The 12,812-nt window shown below is 35.5% G+C and overlaps 1 protein-coding gene across 1 annotated transcript in view; it reads left to right on the forward strand.

Annotated features, from left to right (window-relative positions):
* Positions 1-211: 211 nt before the first annotated feature.
* The window catches only part of WDR36 (WD repeat domain 36), a 39,406-nt gene continuing 26,805 nt past the window's right edge, over positions 212-12,812 (forward strand). Inside the window, exons 1-9 of the mRNA XM_036279238.1 lie at positions 212-615; positions 2,522-2,549; positions 4,220-4,320; positions 5,506-5,623; positions 7,244-7,376; positions 9,087-9,141; positions 11,502-11,634; positions 11,887-12,062; positions 12,392-12,512. Of these exons, the coding sequence (XP_036135131.1) occupies positions 454-615; positions 2,522-2,549; positions 4,220-4,320; positions 5,506-5,623; positions 7,244-7,376; positions 9,087-9,141; positions 11,502-11,634; positions 11,887-12,062; positions 12,392-12,512 (1,027 nt within the window). The 5' untranslated portion in view covers positions 212-453. The remainder of the gene's footprint in view (positions 616-2,521; positions 2,550-4,219; positions 4,321-5,505; positions 5,624-7,243; positions 7,377-9,086; positions 9,142-11,501; positions 11,635-11,886; positions 12,063-12,391; positions 12,513-12,812) is intronic.

Genomic DNA, 12,812 nt, shown 5'->3' on the forward strand with positions numbered 1-12,812 from the left:
GGGTTACAACAATATCATCAACTATCCAGTCAACGTTCAAACTTTCTCCATAACCTCATAGTCTTATATGTTTTTATATCCATGTGTTTAACCGAATTCCTTTTGGTTTTGAGATGTCGGTCTCCCATTCACCATCCGCGCTTTGCTCGCTGCCCCCTTCCTCCAAGGTCCCGCTGAAAAGTGACTGGTCAGCCCCACCCTGGCTTGGCAGCACCGCTAACGTGCTGGAGACTATGGCTCGGGGAACCGAAGTCGCGACTCCACTGTGAGCCCCAGAGGGAGCTCTTTTTCAATTACACTGAGGATAGTCTTCACTAACGCGATTGGCAGAGGCACCGGAAGCGCTTGTGAGTCTACAACCCAGGCCAAGGGTTGTTCCGGGAGACGCTCTGGAAGACTGGTGCGCGGTTTCCATCGGGACTGGAGCCCAGAGTGACCCCGCCCGCCGCCGCGATGGAGCCAGACGCGGGAGGCCGCACGGCCAGCGCACTGTTCGCGGGGTTCCGGGCCTTGGGGCTTTTCAGCAACGACATTCCACACGTGGTGCGGTTCAGTGCGCTGAAGCGCCGATTCTATGTGACCACCTGCGTGGGCAAGAGCTTCCACACCTATGACGTGAGTGACTTCTTCCTTAGGAGCTTCCCGAAACATCCCTCGGGGCCCGTCCTGTCCCTCCATCCCACTTCCACCCACCTGGCGTTACTCTTTTTGCCCGTCTCTTTTTTAACCCCTTCCAGCCCCCTTTTGCCGTCGCATAGCTTCCACGTGCTGATTTGGATCTTGCAGTCCGCTTGGGGCGAGTTTCGGAGGCAGTCTGGTTAGGGGAAAGTACTAGAGAACGTTTACGTCTGCGTAATATATTTGTACAGTAAGTAATTATTGAAGTTCCCTTGAAGATGTAAACGTGCTTGAGACTAGCCCTAGGCCCCGCCCTCTTAATGAGAAGTATTGCAAGACATTTTATTGTGCGGTTGGCGCCACATGCTAGGTTAAAATTCACACTGACCATATGTTGAGAGAACTGAAGAGGGTGAGATTAATTTTGATTTAGGGAACTGTCCATATTTGATAGCAAACTGATTTCCCTAAACTTCCCCTGAGCATCTGTTTTCTATTAAGTTGAGGGTCCGACAGGGGACACTCTCAGCCTTGCTGCGATTTCTTTGCAAGGTACATATGATTATTTTGTAGCACCCTTATGTAAACTAGGAAGCTAAATCTCAGAAAAATCAAGTTATTTGCCCAAGGCCTTCCAGCTTGTTAGGGGTAGGTCTTTCTCCTTTAATATCTCATATCTCATCAGTCATGAAATAGTCTTTGTTGCTGTTTACTTGTTTCTTTTGTCTTCTCCAAATGAATGTGTGCTCTGTGAAAGTACGGACCTTTTCTTCTTGATGAGAAAGATAGTAGCAAGTGTTAATTAAGGACCTTTTTTTCTGGAAACTGCTGTAAAGTTGTATTCCTTGAAAGATCGTGAAAATCAAATGGGTTATTAGCACGAACTGGCTGTTGGTAGCCTGTTGAGTTAGTAGAATAGGAAAATGAGGGTCATGCCCAAGGTGGAAATGGTGGTGATTGTAGCCAACTTTTATCAAGCAGTTACTGTATGACTGGCTCCATTCTGCTTTATACAAATTGTATTCATTGAATCCTCATAATAACCCCATAAAGTGGGTATCTGTATTCATCTTTATTTTATAGAAAAGGACTTTGAGGCACAGAGAGGTTGAGTAACGTTCTCAAGTTACATTGCTGGATGAGTAACCATAGATTGGGCCAGCGAACTATAGCTTGCAAGACATCCTGCCACCATTTATTTTTGTATGACATTTAATTATTTCCATATATGTTTGTGTTTATTCTAACATAACATAATAACTTCCAAGTAAAATTTGCACAGTAGTAGAATACAGTATAATGAAGTTACAGCATGGGGTGGAGATGTGTCTGCTCTCATTTAAGAAACATAGGATATTTAACTCATCTGTATGGGCTCTTTCAGTCTTAGCACTCTTACATTTCTGGGGTTTGAATTCCTACTTAGACTCCTGAGCTCTGTGCTCCTGAGATGGGCAGTTTAGATGTTTTTAAATGGTTGGGAGAAAATCAGACGAATAGTATTTAATAGCATGTGGAAATCAAATATCTGTAGCCATAGATTAAATTCATTGGAATATAGCCACACACATTTGTGTATGTATTATGTATAGCTGTTCTCTTGGTACATTAGCAGTTGAGTAGTTGCAGCAAAGACCACATAGCCCGCAAAGCCCTAAAATATTTACTATATGGCCCGTTATAGAAAATGTTCAGCTACTCTTGCCTTCACCACTCCTGATGAAATAGTTGAAGGTATGAATTTTCCTAATAATGAAAATTAGAATCAATAAGTGTTTTTCTGAGAAGAACAGCATAGCAAATTTATGTATGAGGTTATATCTTGATCTTTAAATGTTAGATGATTATAATTGTTTTTGTTAATGAGAATTAATGCTTTTTTCCCTTTTTTTTTTTTAAACAGGTTCAGAAACTTAGTCTGGTTGCAGTAAGTAAGTGTAGACTTTATTCTGTATTTATATATGTTTTGTATCTATTGAACATTTTGATATAAATTTAAGACTTACAGAACATATAAGGAATCCATTGTGTATTTCTGATAAACTTACATAGCAAAAAAAAAAAAAAAAAATGTTACATTTAGTTGTCATGTCTATTTAGTCTTCTTACTGTGGAATAGTTTGTTATACTTTCTTTTTGCTTCACAACATTGACACTTTTGAAGTCTTTGTAGGCTAGTTCTTTTTTAGAATGTCCTTTAATTTGATTTTTAAAAAATTTTTTGTCATGATTAGGTTCAGGTTATGTACTATGTCAAGAATAATAAAGAAACGATTATGACTTCTCAGTGAATCATATCAGGAAGCAGCACATGCTGTTAGTTAGCCGTTTTCCTGACAGTGATAACTGATCATTTTGTTAAGGTGATATCTACCTGGAGGCTCCATTTTAAAGTTTTGCCCTTTGTTATTAATATGTATCATGTGGTAAGATACATTGAGACTGTGTAAATATCCTATTACTCTTCAGAGTCTCATCCACTGCATTTATCATTTAGTGGTGCTTCTTGCCAGAATCTGTAATTAATATTATGATTACCAAATAATGATTTTGAGATTTTTATCATTACTTTTACTGTAAGGAAGACTTTTCTCTTTTTCCACATTTAGATGTTTTTCCAATGGAAATTATCTATCTATCTATCTATCTATCTATCTATCTATCTATCTATGATAGATAGATAGATATATTTTAAACTGTTTAATAAAAAAAGGGCTTACCATGGCTGAGAGATTTTAGTTTTACTATCAAATATGATCTTTGTAAGAGAAACAGAGGAGAACTGTAAGGAATCCAGTGGGTATATCTGATAAACATATATTTTTTAAAAAGATTATAGGAGGCAGAAGAAGGGCATTGTGACCTAAGTTGAATACAGAAGTGAATAATAAACCTATAAAAATAGAATTTTGTAAGTGAAATTTCAGTGTGTAATATGCAGCATGAAAAATACTTAATCCTCTAGCCCCCAAAACAGGAAATAAAAAAAGGCCAGTGTGACCATAACAGTGAGAGAGGACTCAAGAAATCATATCGTATCAGAAATGGCTAGAGTTGGTAGGCATATTTACCTTGGAGAAGACTGAGTGGAAGCCACATTTTTCATTTTAAGGGTCAGCATGTAGAATATCATATGGAGTATTTTCGAGGATACTCCAAAGTGTAGAGCTAGACGCAGTTCAAAGTTTTGACTTTCAAAATTTTCCTGGAGTTATTAGTGAACTTGATACTTCTGAAAACATTCACCTACAGGCTGGATGACCATCTGCTAGAGTTTTATGTATTGAGGATTTTTTTCCAAATAACCTCAAAAAAACATGTTTTCACTTCTTTAGAATTATGTTTTTATGTCTGCAAATCCAAGACATTAATTCTCTTAGAGAGGGTTAGGGTGATTTCATAGTTTCAGTCTAATAGTTATTAGATGTCTAAAATAACATTGAAGTCAAAATTTTATACTCTGCTTCTCAACTTTCATTTATATATATGTATATGCATATTTTACAATTATAACATGAAAAATGTTATAGGTATACTTGAGGTTTCTGTCTGCTTCAAGATCTTAACAATTCTTTATTATTTCCTTTACCTTTTGTCCTAGGTAACTCTCTTCCACAGGATATCTGCTGTATGGCAGCTGATGGGAAGCTAGTCTTTGCTGCTTATGGGAATGTTTTCTCTGCATTTGCCCGTAATAAAGAGGTTTGTATCCCTGAGCTATTTTACTTTGCTTGTCTTTTGCAATTAGTAATTGATTGTCATGATAGTGGGGGAAACTTGAATGTTGCCATTCTTCATCTGGGACATTATTCACATTTGCACCACTGCTTTATGGGAATTGGCTTTTTTATTATGGACAACTCAGCCCATGACTGATTTTCTAAGAACCTAGTGCTGTTCCCCATATAGAGAAAGCTTGATTGTCTTGTTTTCTCTACTGATAAGGAAGAATCTTTTTTTGTCTTCATCTACTAATTGGATTCCAAGTTTGTCCTGGGACAACTAACTTGAGAGATGACCTGGCTTTAGTGGTCCAGAATGAAAGGAAAAGTGGCAGTAGGGATGCCTAGATAGCCAAGGGATAGAATTATTGTACTTGTCTAGGGTTCAGTGGACAAGTACTTTAGGAGTTTGTTCCCAAAGTCCTCTATCATCACTTTTGTGGTAGGATGGCAACTTACCTGTAGAGTTCTTTAATGGAAGATGTTTGGGTTTTAGAGAGTTGAAAAATGTCTTTTTTGCAATGTATTGCAGTATGTAGTTTTCCCTGGGAATATTTATATATTCCTGGTATGAGAAGGCATCAAAGACTATTAACTGTATGAAGTTATTACCACCACTAGGTCCAAAGGGATAAGGAGAAGAAACAGTGTTATTGGAGCCTGGTGAGAACTGAAACCATGGAGAAGGGGCTGTAGTTATTGAGGAACACAGTACTTCTTCCCTAAAACAGAAAGTTATCAGGAAGAATTACCCTATATCTCTCTTCTTTCCTCATCTCATCTAGAAGCCAGCTTTTGATGGAGTCTGTAGACATCAGCCTTCTAGAACATACCATTTTTCTAGGACGCATGGAGTTGTGCTGGTTGGATTGAGTGAGGGACCCAGCTCTGTGTTTGCCTCCTCTCTAATCTCAGTTGAGAGGCTGAGCCTCTGAGGTCTCACTTCTGTGTTTCTAATCGTAGGTTCTTTATTACTGAACTGGGAAGCAGGTGAAAATGCCTAATTCCTTGCTATTAATCTAACCTTGGATAGTCGAAAGTTGAGCCACATTTCTTAACATGAGCATCTTAAGGATTAGCGTGTTGTGTTTTATGAATATGAAATATATTGAATGATTAAGATGAAATGAGTAATATGAAAATCTTTTGAATTTTGATGTTGTAGGTAGTACATACCTTTAAGGGTCATAAGGCAGAAATCCATCTTTTACAGCCCTTTGGGGATCACATTATCTCTGTTGATACTGACAGCCTTCTTATTATTTGGCACATATATTCAGAAGGTAAGAACTATCCACTTTATTGCTTTATCTTGGAATAATATGGTTATAGATAAAATTTAAAAATCTATACCGGAGGTTTCACATATAAGCAGTAATAAAATTTTAAGAAAGAATCTTGGGGAAAAGGTTCTAAGTGAAAAATGGATAAGCAATTTTCATCAGCTAGTTGAGCTATTTATAACTTGTTTAATGTGTTTATCTAAACTAATATATTTTCCATTGAGGTTCTCCAAGTTTAGTGACATGTTATATTCTCTGTGGAGTGAATTTTAGTATATGTTTATACCTGTTAATTCTTGGTTTGTATTTTCAACTTTTAGTAAAGAGATTATAATAGTAAATTTGAAGATCCTGTAGTCTGGAGGAAAATGTACATCCTTTTTCTAAGGATGAGTCAATGTCCTTTAACAGTGATATACAGTGGCACTGAGCTATGTTTTTGGAACTACATAACCTTCAAAGATTGGGAATTTATCACCAGAATATCCCCAGCTTTCCTCAGTAAAAGACTGTGGATCTATCATAAAATAAAGCTGCTAAGTTTTTTTGATCTGCTTACATTTTTATCTTATATTACCTCTTAATTAACTCATTGTTTGATTCAGTAAGTTTGGCTTTAGTAGAAATCCTAGAAATTTCCCCACCTGGGAGTTATTCTGTCTTACTCATATTCGTCACTTTTTTCTTTGTTTTTGCTCAAGTAGAGGGAAAAGTAGTCCCTGAACAGATGGATATTAAAAGGCCTTTCATAAAGTTTGAGAATCTGATTCTTAGAGTCCAACTGGCTTTCTATAGATGCTGATGCCCAGCTTTTTGTTACCGTTACAGCAGCACATTGAACCAGTGTCTTCAGAGCTGTTTGTAATGATTTTAAGTGTAAAGGCGAGGATCTTTAAAAATAGTATTTAAAGTAAACTTTGTATAATTTTTACCTGTATCTGTGCTGCTTAAACTGGGATACACATACCTCTGGGAGTGTGCAGCAGTGTGCTAGATAGTATGTGAAACTAAAGATTAAGTATCTTCTTGGATATTCAAATTCATTGGAAAATTTGTTTTCATTACGGATGAACTGTGTGTGAAGTAGAAAACAAAATTTGTACATAGAAATTTTAAACATATGTAAAATTTCAAAAACTGTTAGCAGTTCTATGGGAGTTTGTGGGAAGCATGTTCTTACTTTTTTATCTTTCAGTGGCCCATCTAACTCTAGGTATTGACCCTTCACTCCCTGAAAGAGCTCAGAGCAAGCACTTCACGTGAAACTTTCACTCTTGATTATAAAAATATTAAGGCTGATTCCTAGTGTCACTTTTTATAAGTTCTTATTTTTCATTTCTATAAACCAATTTGGCAGTGAGTAAAATTTTTAATAGTATTGATATTAGAACTTTTAGAAGAATTTTCACAGTCTAAATTACATTTACAGGTTGCCCCCATCACGTTTAATTTCTTACAGAATGTTTGCAAGTTACTATATAAGCCTTTGCTTTATATTAGTATGTAAATCTTTGATGTGATAGACTTATTTTAAATGCTAAATATATGGGTATATGAAAAATATTTTGAACTAGTTTATAAAAAGTAATTACATGTTATTTATAACTTTTACTTTTGTAGAAGAGTATCTGCAATTGACTTTCGATAAATCAGTATTTAAAATCTCTGCAATTTTGCATCCAAGTACCTACTTGAATAAAATACTTCTTGGCAGTGAACAAGGAAGCCTACAGTTGTGGAATGTGAAATCCAAGTGAGCATTTATTTAGAATATAATATGGGTGGCTCCTACCTTACCTGTTTGCTCCCTAATTCTTACTTAAGTGTCTGAATTCTCTCTGCCTTTATATGTTTACTTGGAGGGCTTTCAATAAATACACAAGTTTTTGAAATTGTTACTCGTGGCATCAAAGATGTGAAAGTTGGCATGCAGTCATTGCACATGGTAGGCAACTTCATGTATGCCCATTGAAAAGTACATACTAATTACCCTAGTCACTGTAAAAAATAAAATCCATATAACTATAGAGAAGGCTCTAATAAAGTAACATAAGTTTAGAAAATATAAGATTGTCACTGGGCAGCTTCTAGTTTTTGTTAAAGAAAGTAAAAGAAGGCAAAGCAAATCAGTATTTAGTGGTAGCATTTAAGAATGGTTTCAGGGTAAAAGTACTCTTATCATCGATCACAAATATGATAGATATCTACTATAAATTATTAGTATTGCTAGAGGGCTAGATAAGTGATTTTGAATGCCTCTACCTGTTATTTGAACATTTATCCAGAGGAAAAAAGTAGCAGCTCACGATTCTTTATATAGCATTAAAAAGGCAAATATATATATATATATGACTATCAAGCTTTGGCTGGGTAACTCAGTTGGTTAATACATCATCCTGATACGCCAAGGTTGCGTGTTAGTTCCCTGGTCAGGGCACATACAAGAATCAACCAATGAATACATAAATTAGTGGAACAACGAATCAGTGTCTCTATTCCCTCCCTCCCCCTCTCCTTCCCTCCCTCTCTCTAAAATAAATGAGTTTAAAAATATGTAAATATATACACATATATATATATGTATATATGACCATCTAAATTGTCCTTTCCAAAACCCTTATAAATTCTGAAGAGAAAATAAGATCCTCAAAGGGTTAATATTTATCCTAGTATTTAGTCTTAAATCAGTGTTTCCATTTAATTTAGCTATTTTGTTCAGGGATGACTGAGATTATCTCTGTCCATAGGTTCTCTGTTTAGGCTCTTTATGTGATGTTTATATTGTTTATTGTACATTAAGTATCCCTTGGATAGTCATTGAGTGGATTAATATGTGCCCACTTACAGAATTTAATACATGATTTAGTACTTTATTGATTGTCATAATAACAATTTCAGATATCTCTATTAGTTCCAGGGACTTAATTTATTCATGGCTTGATTCCAAAATTTAGAGCATCATCACTATTGTCATATAAAACTATCTAAAATACAAGTAGTATTGTAGCTATAATCCCTCTTGTGATATGTTTCTAGAAACGTTGCAATAAAAAATGAGATCTGCCTGCATTCTAAGATTGTTTTCTATTGTAGTCTCTAATATAAAGTAGTTTTTACTCATACATTTTTTTTTCTCTAATTTCGTAAAGAGTTGGAATACTTTAGTAGTTATTGACAGCTTGGAATCTAGAATTGGTCTCTCTGGGCTCTGTCAATTGTTAGCCATTTGACCTTAGCTTAATTATTTCACATATTTAAGTTTCTTGGTTTCTTTATCTGGAAAGTGGTATAAGTACCTCATGGGATTGTTTTGAGTATTAAATAAATAATACTAAATATATTTAGTATAGTGTAGGGCAGAGTAAGAACCTAATAAGTATCACTTGTTATTATTTAACTTTTTAATGTGTAGTTGATTTTTTTCCCTCCAAAATATAATTTTTAACTGTTTTTCTTCTTGTAGTAAACTTCTATATACATTTCCCGGATGGAAAGTTGGAGTGACAGCTCTTCAACAGGTTAGTTTTTTTTTTTTTTAACTCAAAGAAGAAATGGAGTTAGTAGTAGTATCTTTCAGTTCCAGGGTTCAATCATATTTTTAGACCTAAAGGCAAAAAAATATATAGACTAGTTTATCTTTATAAATATTATACTAAAAATATTGTTTTGGAAATGTAATCGAAAACAAATAATAAAACCTTTGCCTATAAACTTTGTGGAAATTGTTTTGCCTGAAATTAGGTTCTTAACCAGTGCTTGCTGTAGAATTATGTTTACCAAATCATTCTGCAAGCATGTTGTCCAGTGCCTTTTACAGAGTGGAGATGAGTTGTTCAGTGAAACATTGTAGGTCATACAGACATTTATTTGTCAGGATGTTGAGATTTATAGCTTGAAATAATTGGGGCCCAAATCCTAACATTTCATTAATATTTTGGGGCTCTTCCAGATATAACTGTTGGTTTTTATGAGTACAGAACATGTCTGAATGAATGAAAGTCTGTCTTCAGAGAATCTTATATTAGACACAGTTTGCAGCCAATGTACCCTTGTCTTTTTAAATATCCATTGTTTATACCTGCTCAGTTTATATGCATTTCTTCATTCCTTTTCATTGCTATAAACTTTGGTCTGTTTTTGCTTACCCAGAAGAGCCCAAAGGAATCAGATGTTAGGTCCCTTGAGGGCAAGGGATATATACTGTTGAACCTGGTTCTCAAACTTAATTTGATCCGGAAGTCTGTTCCAGAAGAGATTTGTTTGAAAACTGAATCATTATTTCCCATTAGAAATAATGTAAATTGAATTAATTTCTTCTGCACCCATAAATGATTCCCTTTTTCAACCTTTCTTATATACAGCACGTCTAATGGACTAATTAATCTGTAAACACATTTTTTTCTTAAATTTGTTGAACCACCCCCTACTAGCCTTAAAGGAGTCATTTTCAGTACTAGTTCCAGGGGTATCTTTCAAGTGGGGAGGTCAATATGCAGCATCTTTACTTTTTCGTGTATCACAGCCTCTGAAATGCTGTCACCAGCTAACTGCTTTTTGTATATGCAAGTCAACAACAGTTTTTCTACCTCTTCAGTTGCCTGTGATTCTTGTTTCTTTCATACTCTTAGCAACATTAACACTTTTTTAAAAGTACATGTTTTTATTGTTTTTTTTTTTAGAGAGAGGAAGGGAGAGAGAGAAACATCAATGAGAGAGAAACATCAATTGACTGCCTCCTGCAGGTCCCCTTCTGGGGATCTAGCCTGCAACCGGGATAGTATGTGTCCTGAACTGACTCGAACCAGAACCTCTCAGTCCATGGGACTGCTCAGTCCACTGAGCCACACCTGCTGGGCAACATTAGCACTTCTGATGGCCTCTTTATGTTTTAAATTTGTGCTAATTGTCCATTTTGCCAGGACAAAAGCAAAAAAAACCCACAAAAATATTCACAGCACAATTTCCTGAGATGTTAACGAGGTGGGATTTAGCTGTAAACTGACTCATACTGGCACATTCTCCTTTGTGGCCTGAGAGACACTTTTTGTCATGCTGATATATCAGCATGAAAGGGTTGTCAGGTGGAGAACTGAAGTTTTGTTAGACAACCAAGACATTGTTTTTTCGTGAACAACTTGGTCAAGAACCGAATTCGTTCTAGAACTGAGGTTTGTACTTGTTTTAATATCCACAGCTTCTACACAGGGTCTTCTGTGTAGTAGTCATTTGATGGCAAATTAATAAAATGTTTAGCCTGATTCCATTCTATAATGCTATTGGGCATTGACCGTCTATGCTAAAATAGAGATATGTATTATAGATCCTGTATGTAAGACCACTCTATAAAAGAAGATTGTAATCATAGGCTATTATGGCTAGTAAAATTTATAGCTGTTGTAAAAGTTTTTTGCCTTTTGACATATTTTAACTTAATCATAGGCTATTATAACTAGAACAGACTAATTGTAAAACTTTTTGCCTTTTAACATATTGCCTATTTTCCTTGAGTAGACAACTCTTCACTTTCTTTGTATTTGGCCTTCTATGTTGCCATGCATATGACAAGCTTTTATGTTTTCTAAGAATTGTCTTTTTTTCTGTTTCTGTCTAGTCAGTGACCTATCTATAGTGATTTCACGCATGAGCTTTCTTTTCTGTTATGACTATTTTCTTACCAAGTGAGCTATGTTTTGGGGGAGGGGAGGTGATGGTGACTACCATATTTGAAGGTGAGACATAATTTGGACAAAAAATTACTCTTAAATACTTCTGTGTTCAATAACAATTTCTTTTGATAACATATAAATAATGAAGCATATAATTAGTATTATTAAAGTTGTTTGAAAATATTTTAAAAGTTAAATAATTTAATTTTCAGGCACCAGCTGTTGATGTTGTTGCTGTTGGGCTTATGTCGGGTCAGGTTATCATTCACAACATTAAGTTTGATGAAACATTAATGAAGTTTCGTCAAGACTGGGGACCTATTACTTCCATTTCATTTCGCACAGGTAATTATTGATAAGACTTAAGAACACTTACAGTGCATTACTTTGAAGCTTATAGAAATTTTCTTAATAGATGTTTTCTTGTAATTTAATAGAAATGAATGAAATACTAGAGTATAAAGAGTCAAAGGAACATGGATTCTGGGTGTATAGTCTTTTCTAACTTTATGTTTATGGATTGAAAGGGTAGAAAGAAGAATTGATTGGTTGTTTTATGGTGCATGTTTTTGTTAATGTATTTTATTTTTATAACAGATGGTCATCCAATAATGGCTGCTGGAAGTCCATGTGGCCATATTGGACTCTGGGATCTTGAAGACAAAAAATTTATCAATCAAATGAGAAATGCACATTCTACAGCAATTGCCGGACTAACATTTCTCCACAGAGAGCCACTTCTTGTCACAAATGGTGCTGACAATGCTATCAGGGTATTATGATTACTATTGTCATCTTCTTGGCTCATCTGTCTGACTCTTCAGGTTATTACACGTCTGCTTTAATGTATCAGCCTCGAACCTAGAAGAGGGAAGGAATGTGGAATAAGTTATTGGTACAGATGAAACAAAAAGCACAGCAGGATACATTGACTGTAGAGAAGTGAGAAAGTGTTATAGTTTCTCTCTCCCCCAACCCCCTACTTTAGGGTCAGAGGCCGGGCCAGCACTACCCAGTGCCAGTTAATTTATGTCAAAGGTGATTTGACTGCTTGTAGATCACTTACATTGTGGAAGAACCTTACCTTTTTATTTTTTGGCAGGTATGGATATTTGATGGTCCCGTAGGTGAAGGCCGGCTTTTGAGATTCAGAATGGGACATAGTGCTCCTCTTACCAAAATTAGATATTACGGACAAAATGGACAACAAATTCTTAGTGCAAGTGAGTTTCTGCTTCAGCTTAGTTTATTCCAGCAAGTATTGATAACAGGGTACTTAATATTTACTAAGTTTGGTATTTGTACATTTTTAAATTCAGATGTCACTTTGATTGACTTTGAAATCGAGGTAAAAGGAGGAAATGAAAAATGAGGTGATTCTTTTTGAATACTCAGGAAATGCTGTAGATGATAATTATCTTCACTTGGAGTGTCATTCTATTTACTAATCCTGAGAGAGAGAATAGTCAGATTCTGAAGATGTAGCCCATATCTATTCTAATAATGTGCTGAGAATTATTAGT

This window comes from Molossus molossus, unplaced genomic scaffold (assembly GCF_014108415.1).
Source record: "Molossus molossus isolate mMolMol1 unplaced genomic scaffold, mMolMol1.p scaffold_m16_p_3, whole genome shotgun sequence".
NCBI lineage: Eukaryota > Metazoa > Chordata > Mammalia > Chiroptera > Molossidae > Molossus > Molossus molossus.